The following is a 16,922-nucleotide window of genomic DNA, read 5'->3' on the forward strand; positions in this document are numbered from 1 at the left end:
ACATTTTTCCCCTCTGAATGACTATAAGTAATCCCACTAAACTGGAGGCAAATACTAACATCCTACTTTTGAGCAACCCATCTGTCCTTCCCCCGACACGACTGAGTTCTGGCAGGATGAGAAGATGCCTCTCTGGCTGGCAGCTGCCATTTCCTCTTCTTTTCTCATCCAAGTTTCCCAGCAGCATTTTCACCATGGTTCTTCCCATTCCTCGCGCAGCACTAGGAAAGGGGTGCTCCGTAGATTGTCAGGGAGGGGGACATACAGCTTTCGGGCTTGCTGGTTACTAGTTGACTGTTTGACATAAACCAGTTCTGCCGTAAACTGAAGCGAAAAGGGAGGTGCATGGGAATGGCCATGTACCTGCGTATCCTGGCCATGTGCATTCACTGGGAAGACTGCTCAGGATTAGTCGTACTGAGCCCAGCACACACGGCACTGGTACACTGATGGTGATGCATGGACCAGCACTAGCCATGGACTGTACTTCTTCTGGAACATGAGGACTCTGCAGAGCTGTGTGTTTTTGTTTGTTTTATTTTGTTTTGCATACCTACAATGGTTTGCAACATGTAGAAGTTTCCAAATATTTTGTCCCCTGCATGACTTCTGAATGCCTCCCATGATACCGATGTCCTGCCCTTAGAATCCACTTTCAGTTTACTGGAGGAGGCCCCTTTTACTGCAGTGCCTACACCCATCTCCTTTCCATCCCTTAACTGTTTTACTTTCGTCTTGGTACCTCTCCATCCATTTCTTCCTGTTTCTTATGAGGGTTTCCTTCCCAGCTTCCATTTTCTATGAGTGCATTTTTTCCAATCTTACTGTGTTCCCCTGCTCCTCCCACGGCTGGTGATCTTGTTGTCTGTCTTGAATGACAGTCCCTTGGACTTTAGTGGCTTTCAATGCATATCGCAGAGCAGCAGCTTGTGGTCAGACTTAAGATTCATGTGTCTGCCTGCCTCTCAGAGAGCTTTGTATTTGGGTAGCCTTCCGGAGCAGTGGTGGGGAAACCCAACATGGCTCAAGTAACTTAGCACACTCTTAACTGGAGCTTTGAGTACTGAGGGCTTTGCCTCTGTCTTGGTTAAGGTTTCTATTGCTGTGAAGAGACACCATGGCCACGGCAGCTCTTATAAAGGAAACCATTTAATGGAGGTAGCAGCTTACAGTGCCAGATGTTTAGCGGCCACCCATGGTAGCATCATAAGGACTGGCTTAATCCTGTGTGTTCTCTTTCCTCTCTAGACAGTTCCTGAAGGCGGTAGATCCAATACCCAGAGTTACTTAGATGAAAATCCCCCCCTGTATTTTTGTTGATGTATGGCAGACATGGCAGGATTGTTTCATGGCAATTAAGAATAAATCTTAGCATTTCAAGGATCTTCTGAGTGGGCGGTGTGACAGATGAAAAAGGTTAATTTTTAGAGACATTTCTCTTTGAGCCGGAGAAGCACGTATACCAGTGGCCTAAAGCTTGTTGTTGGGAAGGAGTAAGGATGTTTTCTTATGCCTCTTTACAGATACAGTTTCTTTCCATCATTTACAACAGTTCAGTCTCCCTTTAGAGGCACACTTCCAGTATGAGCCCAGAGCCTGGAGCAAACCTGTCTGAGAGGAACATGCTCTTTTTAGGGAGAGCAGAGCTGTGGGAACATGCTGTGGCCTCTCTGGCAAGCTGTTGTCCCTTCCCAGATGTGACACTCTGAGCCCAGCAAGCCTGTCTCCTTACCGCTTTTCCATTGGCAATCTTAAGCATAACCCCAGGCGCAGATCCCTCTATGGCTTGAATGGCCTGATTTAACAGATGCCCTTTCAAGTCCCGGGGTTGAGGTCAATTTCAAATGAATGCTTTTATGTCTGCAGTCTCTTTTTCACTAAGGTGTGTTTAGCCAAAGAAGACAAAACACAAAGGAAACCCTAGCTCTCAAATCTGGGTCACAGGTCTTTCTCAATAGTGGCCGATACTTACAATACAGACTCAGGGACTCCTCTAGCGTCTTTGGAGCTGCCACAAGAAACCACGAAGCCACTTTCTTCTCATGCTGTGCCCCTTCACTGGGTGTTGCTTTAGTGAAGTTGGTCTTCCTGCACCAGTTTGGTAAATAAAATATTATTTGAGCTATTAGAGCTCATATGTCTTGCAGTAAGACATAGCTGGTAATTGTTAGAAGTTGGGATGTGTCATCATGTTTATGGGTTTTGAAAGGAAATTTTCAGTTTGAATTGGCCATTTCTCCTTTGGGGAGAACAACGGTGTACCCCAGTGTCCTCGAGAGTCATTGTGTTTGTGAATTCATAAGACAGCAATTAGTACAGCAACATCCCACTCCGGTGTCACCAAGGAGTTAGACAGGCTTTTTGTACGTTCTTTAGTTTATCTTTGGAGATCTGTGTTTCGTTAATGATGAACTACAAAAGGAAATACTCGTGGTAAAATACAAAATAATCATGGTATATTCCAAAATTCTTTTTTCTTGCAATAACAAATATTAGAAGAAAATTTAAAGATAGCTTGTGTTTGAGGTGAGGGTTTTTTTTTTTACCTAAAGATATAGAACATATTCTATAGTTATTTCCTCATTTTTATTTTCATGCAAGCTGTTGTTAGGATATTAGCTTAAATATGCAGTATATATGTTAGAATCATTTTTCTTAAGTTTTGTCTACAATTGGAGATAGGACTTGTCATTGGTGAATACCCCTAAGCTTGATAAAAAATGTTTCTTAATGTTTCTGAAATTATAACCTATGGCACCAGAAATGGATTAGTTTCTTTTCCTAAATCCTTCAAATACGTATCATCAAACCTTAAAATTTCTTATATTTTTGGTTGTGAACCTAGCCTTTAACGGCTGAGTGGGGAACAAGGGGGAGGGTGGAAGGGGAGAGGGGAGGAAGGAAAGGGAGTGGGGAAATGTATAGCTCAATAAGAACAATTGAAAATACAAACAAAACAAAAAGAACCTTAAAAGTTATGAGAGCCTTAAAAAACGAACATGAATGGTTTTCATTCAGATTTTTATCCCATACCAGCCTTAATATTGTATTGTTAGATTCCTTCAAATAATATTAAAAATGTCAGTGACAATTAACAAGTTGAGCCTTGCTGTTGCAATACTTACTGTGTTTAGGCAACATGTAAAATCAAATTTAGCACACACTTAAACCCATTCAGTGTGCCTGAGCTAAGTGCCTGTGTGTTATTTATTCCACAAGGGTCGTCGGATCTATGTGTCTATCAGAACATAAACAACACTCCTTAACATGTGCACTGGGACTGCACACATCCCAGAGGTGATAAAATAACTAACGTGCAGGTTCATCATACCGTCTGCATAAACTACATTCCATGAGCGCGTTAGGTGCCCGTGTTAGATGGCGAGGATAACAGAAACATCCCACATCTACCTTAGACATGTACATCCACAGTGTTGCATCGGCTGAGTCCACGCTCTTGCCCAGCTGCCTCTGCTGGCATCCTGTTCTTAGTGGGACATAAAACTAATGTCTCCTTCATTCATGGCTCATGTTAACAGGTCCTTATCCTTACATTTGATTTCTAAAAGATAATAAATCAAAGTTTTACAATTAAACTTTAGCTAATAGAGCTATTTTGTCGATGTCTGATAGTGTCCATTTATGTCAGAGATAATGCCTGTTGAAAGTGTTTTTTTTTAAGTCGCTTAATTTCTGATTTAAAAGAAATTACCTAATTAGCATGCTTTGCCGATTTTCTCTCCCATTTAGTGGAGCCCTCTGTATCATTTTTCTGTTCATTGCTTTTTCATAGGCCCATGATCGCTCCGAAAGTGGAGAACTGGCATTTATTAAACAGCTAGTCCGGAAGATCTTAATTGTTATTGCCCGCCCCGCTCGGCTGTTGGAGTGCTTGGTGAGTTGCCTGTAGATGTGACTGTACTATTTATTGTCAACTGTGGGAAGTAGCGACCATCCGGAAGCTCCAGTTCCATTGCACTTCAACCACGGGCGCTAAATAAAAAGAGTCAGGAGGGCCTACAACCTGTGAGTGCTCATGATGGCGTCCGTATGTGGCCCGTCTTCTCTGACTCTGAGAAGGCATCCTGGCAGCGGTGCGGTTATTATGCAGTAGTCAGATGGTATTCTGGTCAAACCTGCAGGATGATCAGACAGTAATATGCTTGACCTTAACCGTACGCCACCGCTCATTTAAACTGCTCACCATGCCTCATGTTTCTGGAGTTGCTAAGGTTCATCAGAGGGAAGTTGGAGATATGGTGAGCCATGCCTACAGCCAGCACTTTGAAAATGCATTGTGTTAGAATTACAGACTAGTTGACAGCCCATTTGAAAGACATCATCCAGATCAGGAGGGAGAGACTTTTAGACATTGGCTACCTTTAGTGTTTGTATCTTTTTGGTCAGTGATCATGTCTTCTTCTTCTTTTTTTTTTTTTTTCAATTTTGTTCTGGTTTTATGGTACTTAGAGATCAGTCAAATCTGTAAACAAAGTTGATTGTCTGGGCAGAAGAATTCTGTAAGGGCCTGTTAAGACAGTATTAAAATTGACTTTAACTTCTGCTGACGACTAATATCTCTCCGTGTGTGAGAGCTTCTGGCATCACTCACGATACGGAAGCGGTCGCAGGTGCTTTGGTTTCATCATCACTTTAATTAGCATTCATTGTGTTTTATGAAATGGAAATATTCATAGCTCCATAAATACATAAAAGTGCCTGATGAGACACAACAGGGGAGACTTTGGGGGAAAAGCACACCAGGCTGGGCATGGTGGCACACACACATACACACACACACACACACACACACACACACACACACACACACCTACCTCAGTAGTCTGCTACTCAGGAGACTAAGGTGGAAGGTTGGACCTCTTAAGTTAAGGAATCTGAGGCTGGCCCAGGCAACACACTGAGACCTCAGCTCATAAAGGAGCAACAGTAATGGAGCACAAGTTCTAATTGGTCTTAATAATAAAAACCTCGAGTCAGTTATGGGGTAAATGCTGAAAGATCAGAGAAGGAGCCAGCCACTACAGAGGCTTTATACCTCTACCGAATGCTTAGCCCAAAGGTGGCAAGATCCTGTCTCCATGAATCCTCAGACTGAATGCCTTGAGCTCCTGTCTCCTCCTAGCTTATATTCCTCTCTTCACCCACCCATACCCCTTCCTGTCTCCACCTCCCCAGTGCCGGGATTAAAGGCGTGTGACTCCCAAATACTGAGATTAATGGTGCAGGTCTTGCTTTGCACGATGAATAGACTTCAAATATAAAGTGAGATTTCTGTACTAGGTAAAGTCCTCTGCTTCCTCTTCATATGTAACTTTCAACCACATCAGCTTTGCTGTGAATAAGATGCAGGTAATAAAACTTCAGACCTATTTGACTCAAAAAAAAATATTTACTAATCTATGCTTGTCATCTGCCAGGAATTTGATCCTGAAGAATTTTACTACCTATTGGAAGCTGCAGAAGGCCATGCCAAAGAAGGCCAGGGAATCAAAACTGACATTCCCCGGTATATCATCAGCCAGCTGGGGCTCAATAAGGACCCTCTGGAAGGTGAGTGCTAGTAGAGTTGCCTTGTCCTTTCTCTGACCATGGCATCTAGAACTTCATAATGAGTCTTTGCTTTCCTTGTGTTGGATATCTCTATGAAAAAGTCCCCTTTGGGAAGCCCAGTTAGTATTTGAAAGACAGAGCCATCCTTGAGTACAGAGGAGGAAACGGACATGCCCCAGTGCGTGTCAGCTAGAGGATGAGCTGGCCTCTCCGGACTAGAGCCCTGCAGTCCTGAGAGTGCTTGTTGTTTGCTGGAGCACGTGGATTCCGTCTTCCCTGAGCCCTTCTTTTGCAAAGCTCAGTGGGCTCCCTCTGGAGAGCACTTTTAATTTTCCGAGTGTTTCTAAAAATCGTCATTCATTTAAAGTTGACATTTCACTTTAATCTAGGAGTAAAGCCGCTACAGTGGATGGCTTTAAATTGAGAGCAGCATTGGGAGGTACATTTTTAGCTTACTTATCTCAAGTAAGCAAGAAAAACCGTACTATGTACAAGAGAGCCAGTGGTCAAAAAAGAGCTCCTTTGAAAGCTTGTAAGAGGATGCATGGTTGATTCACATAAAGAAAGAAAAGTGTATTAAATTTAGGAAATCAGAAATGTTCTGAAGCAGTTTCTCAAAATATCTAATATTTTGATGTCCCCTCCCATCCTTTCTGGTTCACAGTTATATCATTGTTATATATTGTTATATTCAGCACTTGTGTTTTGGTATGTACAGCACTTAGTCTGCATACCAGCCCAAAGGACTCATAACCAGCCACTGACACCCCATTTCCAAATTGTCTTCCTGGTTCATTAAATTGAATTTGCAGTGTTTAGCTTGCCCAATTGTTTGTGATGGAGGTAAAGGTTGGTGCAGAGACTTTTCTCTTCTGTCCAAAGCTAGGGAGCCTTCGGCTTTCTGCCCTGCTCTATCCTGCTCTCCCTGCTTTGTTTGCTCTTGCGGACGTTGTATCTTTGCTTCTAGGGAAATGATGCATGCATTTCTGGGAGATAATGCCAGATAAATTTATATTGTACTGAAAGCGAACCACAGCAGATTCATCACTTACCGAGACTGGTGGCTGCCTTTCTGAAAAGTTCCCTGGGGAGAGATTTTCTCCCATGGCTTTTAAATTACCATCTTTACCTTTCAGAATCATGAGTCTTCAGAAACGGTTTAAATCAATGAAATAAAAAGGGCAGATGTTTAATGGTATTTAGATGAGTTTTAAAAAATCTCTTCAGGCATTACAAAATGATGGCTTAGCCTCCTGCCTCGAACGCTGACTCCTGGCTCCATCCCATTACTGCCCACTGTTTACAAATAATATGGATTTCCCAGATAACAGTTATTTAGCCGAAATTCTATTTAAAACAGAACCATCTTTTAATTTTTTTTTCTAAAACAATTGGAGAGCAGGGGCTGCCAGAGCCTGTTAGAGTGACTCTTCACGCGACATTGCTAAGGCTGCATCGGCCATTGTCTTGTCAGCCAGTGAGTCCTGTGCAGGTTTCCACCCTGGCAGTAAATGTCACTATAGGAAGAACTTTGGCACATGAATATGTGATGTTCTCTTATATATCTAAATAGATGTTTTTTTTTTTAAAAAAAAGTAGTGATCTTGACACATTTGAGTTGTGTAAATATATCCCTAGAAATTTTTCTTTACTCCAAATAATTTTCATGATTCATTCTGAGAATAGTTTTCCAATATATATTTTAATATTTAAAATGTGATGTCTCCAGGTAATTTGATGACAAACCCTGAGATACTTTTGCTTCCTTTTCTTCATAACATCAAAACAGACAAAGTAGGACTGTCCTTTGGTACACAGGAGTGAGGTCTAGGCCAGGCTGATAAGCTACGTTGTGTCTCCATAAAATTAAACAAGTCACAGTGGGGGAGGAGCGCCCTTCCATAGACGTGATCTCTGTGTGGGACAGCACAGTATCTGTGTATCAAATAGAAATCCCTGTAGCTAGCTCTGCTACCCAGTACCAGAGCTCATCTCATTGCTTGAGAGCCCCACAAACCAAGTCTGAGTATCTGCGGTGCCTGTCAAACTCAAGTCTGAGTCGTTCCTGTGACACTGAGAAAGCATGTGCTCTCAGCAGAGTTTTACTCAAATTTCACCTGTACCTAAAGTGGGGATGTTAGCACCACTGTCCAGCTGTTGCTGCAGGACCCGGAATTTGTACATTTTCCCCTAAAGGCGGCACTCCAGTGTGACTTCTCGTCTTCTCTCTGTTATGAATAATTGCTGCTCCCAGAAGATAGGAAATAAAGGCCCAAAAAGCAATCTTAAATGCTTACAAAACAGCTAAAATAAAATAAAATAAAACTATAACTTTTTGGTAACACATTCAGTTTTGAAAAATTAAAAATGCTTTTGGAGAAAATTCTTTCATAGTCCTTATTAATAAAACATGTCTTAAAGATAGTGTGAAGATGAACATTGAATAAATTAGGCTCACTCATTTACTTGTGTAAACTCAAGGATGCTCTCCAAGCCACAGGCTGAGCAATTAGACATTAGATGCCTTTGTCACTTTTAACTAGACCACCAGGGAAGTACTTAAGCTGGTGTCAAGCTTGGGCATCCAGCCCAGAATTGACTACTCTGAACAATGTAATTAATAAATAACAACCAACATTGAATGAACACTTAATTCTTATTAGTGACTACGCTAAGAGCATTGCATGCCATGGCACGCACACTACTCAGAAAAGCTCTGAGACATAATGTCGCTCGCATCTTTCAGAAGAACCTGCAGCTAAAAAGTCACTCAGCTAGGAAGTGGCAGCCCAAGTATTTTCATCCCCATCCCCAGGTACCCACCAGTGTAGTGGCATTTCCATTGTATTTTAAGAAATAAAGCCTGCCTGATGATGTGAGAGGAAAAGAGCCCTACTAGGCAGCCTTACAGACCAGGTTATGATAATACACACTTTTAATCCCAGTAGCCACGATGACACGCACTTTTAATCCCAGTAACCATAATGACAGGCATCTTTCATCCCGTAGCCACACTAGTTGCCATAGAAATCGGATGGTGCATGCCTTTAATCCCAGCCCTAGAGACGATTATGAGACAGGAAGAGACCGCTCTCAGAATGCAGTCTCAGTCTGAGATTCATGGAGGCAGGATCGCCATTTCAGACTGAGGTCCAGGTAGAAGCCAGTGGCTGGCTGTTTTGCTTTTCAGATCTTCAGGTTGAACCCAATTTCTGACCCGGAGTTTTTATTAATCGTGCTTCACAGCACCATTATCACCTCTGATGAACTGTACATTCTTCGTGTCCTGCAACCAAGAGTCGTCTCCAAACTGTAGCCAATGCATCTTTTCTGTGTGTTAAAGCCTGGGAAGGCTTGCCTCTCTTGGATTATAGACAAAACTGCCAGCTCACCCAAGGATTTGCAAGGTAGACCACGCTTGAGCCAGTGGCTGCTGCTCACTGGAGCAGAGGCCCAGTTGCCCATGCTCCCAGGTCTGGCTATTTATAAAACTGGAGATCTAGAGAAAGTGTTATGAGAACATGCTCAAAATGGCAGCTGCCATTCTTGACTTTTGGGCTGTAGTATGCATATTGGTGTAGACAGCAAAATGTTCTTTCTCTTTTTAAATAATGTTTTTGGCTTTGTCTCCTTATACAATTTCAATTTTTTTTCTTTTTCCTTTTTTTTTTTAAACTTAGAAATGGCTCAATTGGGGAATTATGATAGCGGGACAGCGGAAACACCAGAGACGGATGAATCACTGAGTGTCGTAAGTATCTTTCCTGATGCAATACCATGCCGGGTCTTCTGTTTCTTAGCATCTAGAGATTTTTGACTGTGTTAATTACTTTATTCTATAAATGTTTATTGTCTGTGGGCAAGGCACGAACATATAATTTTAGTGCCCCACTCCTAAGAAAAGGCAGAAATTTATAAAACGACATCATACACATCAAAATAGCAGCTATGAGAATGAATAACATCTGGGAAGAAAAGATGGCCATGAACTATGAGCTAGTAGATCATTCCATGAATAGATTTCAGAGCTGGCCAGTCTCCGAAGATTTTCCAAGGGCATGGCCTTTGAGCTGAAATGGGAAAAGGAATAGGAAGGACATGAAGGTACAGAGGCACACACCCTTCAGATGCAAGGTGGATCTAGGGCTAACAGCTAAGAAGACTCCAGAGCTGGAGAGCTTAAAGGAAACTAGTCAGTAGGGTCCTGCTCACATTTATCAGCTTGCTTTTTTTCTTTAGGTTTTTGAGACAGGGTTTCTCTGTGGCTTTAGAGCCGGTCCTGGAACTCGCTCCGTAGACCAGGCTGGCCTCAAACTCAGAGATCTACCTGTCTCTGCCTTCCAAGTGCTGGAACTAAAGGCAGGCGCCACCACCTCCTGGCAGGTTGCCCTCTTTTTAAGGATCGTGGGAAGCCACTGAGCAATGAAGGAGAGCATGTGTATGAGAGAGGAGGGAGTAAACAGGGAGATGACCTGGTCAGAGTCATGGCTTGAAAGCAAAAGGAATACAGGAATGCCAGTTAAGAGGCGGCACTGGTGGCACTGAGGAGAGTTCCTGATGACCGGGGACATTCTCCTAAGAAGTGAGCATCCTTAGAGAAGCCAGGATGAAGCCAAGTGGGTAGGAAGGTGGGAGCATGTTCTGTAGCCTGAGGTTTGAGAACCCAGACTCTAGATCCAGATTGCCTTGATTTGAAAACGAACGACCTCTTACAAAGTGTGCATACTAGTCAGGGGAAGGAGTTCTCTGAGCCCCAGCTTCTCAGTCTGGATAAAAAAGCTAGATGAAATGTCCCATGGGCAGTGGCCAGGGAAGTGTCCCATAGTTAAGTGCTAATTGACAGTTGCTATGCTAATTTCATTATCATAACTGTTACAGTTGGGATGTGTTGAAACTGCAGTTCCTTTGAAATTTCTAAGAACCATTAAACTGGTGATTGGAGTCTGCAGTACTCGGGCTTGGAGGGAGATCTTTCCAGTGGCAGATCCGAGTGATTTCATCATCAGTGATGGGAAGGATGAGAGGGCCTGTGCAGAACCATCAAGTGGTCCCCAGCTTGAAATGCTTCCAGAGAGGAAACCAGGGAAGTGGATGAAGTCATGATAAGATTTAGGTCCTATAGCCAGAGGCTAAGAGGAAGTGCAAGAGACTGGAGGCTGTTTGGATTGAGGAGGTCAAGTAGCCCTAAGGCCAGGGACTGGTTCTGTTTTCCAAGTAGACGTGACGGAATAAGGGAAGAGCTGAAGTAATGTAAGAAGATGAGGAGTTGGTGTGCAAGCCTTCCAAAGATGAGCAGAGTGCTGGGGGAAGAGATGCCTTCCTGACAGGAGAGACTTGTGCATACCCCAACATCATGGCGTCTTACAGAATGATGGAGAGGGAATTCTGGACTCGGAGGAGCTAAGCAGCTGCTGAGATGAATGAGGCACAAGAGACTTACTCAAAGCGACAAGGTTATTCCTGTTCATTAAGCTAAACTGTTTAGAGAGCTGTCATTTAGAATGGCGGTATTTAAGACATAGTAAGAGTTCTGGAAAACATGAGTAGGCGTTCCACATCTAAGAAACTGTCACCTGCCATCTGTAGAGTGCCACAGAGTGAAAAAGATAAGGTCTGGTCAGGATTGGGGAGTACACTGAGTGAAAAAAATAAGGTCTGGTCAGGATTGGGGAGTCCACTGAATGAAAAAGATACGGTCTGGTCAGGATTGGGGAGTCCACTGAATGAAAAAGATACGGTCTGGTCAGGAATGGGGAGTCCGCATTCTCCCCTAGCACAGGTGACAGCTGTCCTGGCCTTTTCTGAATGAAAGCAGAGGGAAGGTTTGACATTTTAGACTTAGCATTAAAATGCAGAACCAGGATGAAACTTAAGTTTCTGAAGCCTTCACACGTATTCTTTTGGCATCACGGACTTGCTTAAATGAAGCTACTAGGGACTCGCTAGGAGCCGCAGCTCAGTTGCTGCTGGGGCAGCGAGATCCTTGGAGCTGGTCCCAGGTCCGCTATTGAGAACACCATAGTCTGCGGGTTAAGCACCACATTATGGTCATTGTCTCCAAATCGAAACTGCATTTTAACTGTTCACATTCTCTTCCCCAGAGCTCAAATACTTCCCTGAGACTTCGAAGGAAACCCCGAGAGAGTGATTTTGAAACAATTAAATTGATCAGCAATGGAGCCTATGGGTGAGTAATCCTAGCAAGGCCCTCTAGCATATTGCAGCGAACCTGAGTATGACATTTGGTTTCTACTTTTACCTTATGCTTGGTAGATGCTGTCGGGGACTGATGTTTTAGAAGGCTACTTCTTTCCCCTTGGGTATAACATGAAGCCAGAGTCACTTCTGAAGACCCAACTAAAGACATAGTTGATGACCCAGGACTTATTTTAGAAGATCGGAAAGATTTTATAAAGTAGAAGAAAAATGTTCTATATTCCTGTTTCTATGACTAAATCTGTGCTTGTTGCTGAAAGGCATTTGGCTCTTGGTTGATATCATACGTGTTATATATTGTGTGAAACACGCCACACACATGTGACTTCATATACTAGCATGTTTATTAAATTGGATAAACCACTAAAACCACAGATAGCATTTGTTCCTTGATCCATTTTTATTTCTGAAGGAAGAGAGGTATGCTCTGGAGTCATCCAAATGTCTTCAAAACACGTTCTCACTCTCTAGTGGGCACTAAATTCCTGTCACCCCCCCAATTCTTAGTATCCCTTTTCATAACGGGTTTTCTTTTCTCAAAAATTTCTATACAAGGTCTCACATAATCCAGGCTGACCTTGAACTTACTATATAGTTGAGGATGACCTTGAATTCCTGACCCTTCTGTTTCTACCTTCTGAGTGCCAGGATTAGAGGGCTTGCGTCCCTACTGCTTTTCCAACATTTTTTTATTATTTTTTTGTGTGTTTTATCTGTTGACATGCACTTCACACACATGGTACACTTCTGTACCCTGTTACACACTAGTTTTTCGGTATCTGTGAAACGGTGTCACCATAGTTAGTGTTTTCATGTTTTTAAACATTTACTGTTTTTCTCTTCTGGGAACCATTGATACCCTCTTGTTGAATTCCTTGATCCATTTCTATAGGCCAGGGGTTCTTAACCCATGATTCATGACCCATTGGGAGTCAAATGACCCTTTTGCAGGGGTCGAAGATCAGATATTCTGTCTATTGGATATTTACATTATGATTCATAATGTTTACCCCCACATGAAAAACTGTATTAAAGGGACGAAGCCTAGGAAGGTTGAGCACCACTGCAATAGACAGTTTCCTTCCCAGGCTGTAGAGTAAATACTAACCACAGCAAATTGTAAATAGTAAATTCTGAGTTACCAGTAAGTAGTATAGAAGGGCAATTAACATGGAAACTATGACCTAATCCATTTTAGATTCCCCAAGAATTCTATCTTAATTAAGTATTAATCCCAATTCCATCTGTATATGAAGAGCAATAAATTATCCCTGAGACATTTATTGTCATTTATCCACCGAGGAGCAGATGAGAAAGTGGTTTTTATTGTGCCGCAAGGGATGTTTCTCCTAAGTGGTTTTTCACCTCTAATATTTTCCACACCATTAACTTAGCAAAGAACTTAAATATTTGTGAGCCCTCCCTATGCCTCACTGGCTTTCAGGATTATGTCAAATGGCATGTTTCCTGATGTAGCCCATGAATGCTTTTACATGTTATCTTTTTGCAATATTTGCTTTCCTCACTGAAAGTTTTCTAGCATGCAATTTTATATGCCTTTCCTTTGTTTATTGCAGCTTGTTTTTTTTTTTTTTTTTTTAAATAATCTTTCTGGAAGAAGCCAGCAGGTTGATCTTGCAGGCACAGGGTTGGAGCACTGCTCAGCTCTTTTTCAGCAGTGAAATGAATTCTGGAGTAAGATATTCTGAGAAGCAAGACTTTTGTAAATCTTGGTCATGTTTCTTAGCAGTATTTGGAGTTCTAATTGGTTGAGTAAACTCATTTGTAGTGCAATTAAACCACTGTATAGTAGATGAGGTATATCACACTTTGGGGAATGGTGGGGAATATACAAGAAGTTAAACAAGCTGTGAATTGTAAACACCCAGGATGCAGGCCAAGTCATTAATGGGCTCACAGGCTGCCCGTCGGAGCCTTTGCTGATCAGCCAGAACCACTTTCCTCTCTTCTCTTCTTGGATGTAATATCTCATTACATTTCTGACAGATTTCCTTTCTATCTGAATTATTTCTAGTTTAAAATTGGAATGGAGCTACCCCTGTCAGTTCAACTAGCCATGATGCTTTCTTCTATCTAGATGAACAAATAGACCCTTAGATGGGTCGAGGATCTCGGCTCTTCCTCTTGTCTTGGGTATCTGTGTAGCAGGGCATCACTATATACATCAGTGACTCAGAGAAACACAGATAGACTGTGTCCTCGCCAACTGCTGCTGGCGATAGGCGCTAACCCTCTCATGATAAAAGCATGGTAAGACACACAGCACTGTCTTGTTATGCTTGCTGTCCATACGTGTGATCATGCCATAGTACTCTTTGAAGATGGAAGCTGGTAATCCTCCTTTCATCTGGCCTCTGTCTGTGTTCTCTGTGCAAGAGCCTGGTGAGGTTGTTGATATCTGTGGAAGAGGCTCTCAGGGTCACAGAGCCTCCTGCAGAGTTCTCCTCTCCTTCCAAGTGTCCCTGATTAAAACTTTCTGTTATCCCAGTTGAGGAATAAAGATCTAACTTCTTTCTATTGAATATTGATTGGCTTTCTAACCCATGACCTCAAATGTTTTTAGAGATTTTTCGCCCATTTGGATTAGCCCAGGCTGGCCTCCAATTTGCCATGTAGAGCAGACTGGCTTTGAACCCCTGATCCTCCTATTACCGGTGTGTGCCACTACACACAGCTAAAAGAATAACGTGGACTCGGTTGTTGAAACACTTGATGTTGCAACAGTTCTCCCCGATTTTACTTTTCTTTTCGAGCTGGGTCCACACTGTTCTCTCACCCCTCCAGGGTCAGAGACATTGACTAGTAAGAGCCATGGGGGCCAGCCGACACACAGCTGTTCGCACATGCTATGATCGCCCTTCCTTTCTATGTCCCATTGTGTTTTCCTGCTTACACTTATGGATCTGCTGGCTCTCATATGTGCACTGGGCTTTCAGAGTCATGCTTGCTGAGGCAGGTGCTCGCTGGGTTTCAGGGACCCTCTCCCATGCCTTACTTCACTTACCTTACATAGGCAGAGACACATCTGGCTCCTGGAGGGCAAAGATCTCCAGATGCCTCCCCACGATGTCATTTCCCACTCTCGGGCTTACCTGTGGCGGAAGAAGCAGAATATCCTTGTCCAACCAAGCAATGCTGGGGGCCAGGAAACAAATAGAGAGCCTTAGCAGACAGTGCAGTGCTGGGTCATTAGGACATTCAGAGTGCATTCAACAGTGTTAGTTGTTCATCAGTTGGTCTCTTTCTCAAGGTCTTGCTCTCTGCTGATGAAAGAAGATCTAGAACATTGCCATATAGCAAAAGATAACAGATGTATGTGGCAGATACAGTTACTACTAAATAAATTTTAGCAATAAGAATAATACTCCAAAAGCAAAACAGAAATATAAGAACATAAAATAGAGACCAAGGATATCTCCCCATGGTAGATTCCTTGCCTGAAATGTTCAAGGCCCCATGATCAGTGACCAACATAGCAGAAATGACCTACAAGTCCTCAACCACAAGACTTTGAGCAACAGCAAATCTTAAGTCCTCCAGCAGCTTGATCAATACTTGGTTAAAAATCAAAGCGTCAACCTCATGATAGTTTCAGTGTCAAATTCAGAGTACAGGTCTGAGGGTCCTCTGCACTGAGCTTAATGTGAAATAGTGAAGGAAAAGCTGGAAGGCAAGTTACGGTCTAGGTGACTTGGAAGACGAGGTAAGCTGTTATAAAAAAGGGATCATTTTTGTGTTACTATTTCAACTTGATTTTATTTAAAAATAGATCCCTCATTTCAGAAATCCATTTCAATAGCAAAGGTTCACCAGTGTGTATCATATTTGGGGGGTGGCCAAGTCATTTTCCGTACTCCTCTGTGACTGTTTCCATATTCTGTCGCCATCATGATTAGACGCCGCTTTCAATATCTGGACTTTTTATTTTATCCCAACCAGTGATTTTAAGAGGGAGATTACAGTAGAAGCTTTTCATCAGATTTAGAGCTATGTACTAGCCGGATCATTAATTTAAAAGTTGCTAATAATAGGGAATTTTTAGAAAACATGTATGCTAAACATTTAAGTTTAACCTGCACGTGTATATTGTCTTTAGGTTTTTGAGGCCTTTGAAGACAGTTGATATGAGCTGTATTTAGAGCGCATGGGTTCTGCTTCCCAGCTTTGAAGGTGAAGCTGAGATTTGGGGTAGTCTGAGTGTTGGCCTCTGAATGTCTTGTCAGCTTTTCGAAAGTTCACTCCCACTGAAACCAATAGGAATTTTATTGAGTCATCTGCATCTTTTGAAACCTTCCAAAACACTTATTAGTGACACAGAGCCTCTGGTTGTCATGGTTACACTTCATTGGCTACTTAGTTACTAGCTACTTTTCTCTTTGCTGCCACCAAAGAGTGAGGAAAGTACCTGAAGGAGGGAGGATTTGTTCATGTTCCTTAGAGGCTCAGTCCCGCATGGCAGGGGAGGTATGGGTAACTGAACTCCTTCCATACTGGCAGCAGCTTGCCGCACACGTGCTACCTCTTGCATAAACCAGGAAGCAGACACCACCTCCGATCCATCCAATCACCCTCTTTCCTCAAGGCTCCACGATCTCCCCACACACCACCACCTTCTGGGGACCGGGTGGTCAAACACTAATCTGTGAGGATTTTTAACATTAAAATCATAACTATTGCTTTACCTGTTTATCTGTATTAGCTAATCTTTTTAATGGAGTCTTATGGAGCTCATGTGGTTTTGCTTTATGGTGAGAACCAAAGTAGCAAGAGGCTCAGTGGGTCATTTTGAGGAGGGTCACAAAGAGACCTTCCTTTGTATCATAAAGTAAACGAAAAACTAGGAAACCAAGTAAATGAAGAAAGGGAGCAAGGCCAAAGACAATATAGAAGCACAGATGTGTGACACGGTGAACAAAGAAAAGACAGGGATATGATGAAAATATAAAAGAGGTGGGAGAGAAAAGACAGTCCCTAGTTGAACACCATATGTATGGAATGAGATTTGAATATACTGAGACTTATGTCAGTGCCCCGAATGCCTACTGGTTCAGTAGAGAGCGAAGCGTCTCAGCCTTCTTTACAACCAGCCATCCATTGCTTAGAGAAACTGAGCT

At 42.6% G+C, this 16,922-nt stretch overlaps 1 protein-coding gene across 15 annotated transcripts in view; it reads left to right on the forward strand.

Moving 5' to 3' along the window:
* Mast4 (microtubule associated serine/threonine kinase family member 4) overlaps positions 1–16,922 on the forward strand; it is a 905,780-nt gene that overhangs the window by 846,483 nt on the left and 42,375 nt on the right. For all 15 annotated transcript variants that reach the window (XM_050160400.1, XM_050160395.1, XM_050160398.1 and 12 more), the window contains 4 exons: positions 3,794–3,895; positions 5,439–5,571; positions 9,252–9,322; positions 11,673–11,758. In XM_050160400.1, coding sequence (XP_050016357.1) covers positions 3,794–3,895; positions 5,439–5,571; positions 9,252–9,322; positions 11,673–11,758 — 392 coding nt within the window. The remainder of the gene's footprint in view (positions 1–3,793; positions 3,896–5,438; positions 5,572–9,251; positions 9,323–11,672; positions 11,759–16,922) is intronic.

This window comes from Alexandromys fortis, unplaced genomic scaffold, assembly GCF_014885135.2.
Source record: "Alexandromys fortis isolate MF-2015 unplaced genomic scaffold, M_Fortis_MF-2015_v1.1 scaffold_76, whole genome shotgun sequence".
Taxonomy (NCBI): domain Eukaryota; kingdom Metazoa; phylum Chordata; class Mammalia; order Rodentia; family Cricetidae; genus Alexandromys; species Alexandromys fortis.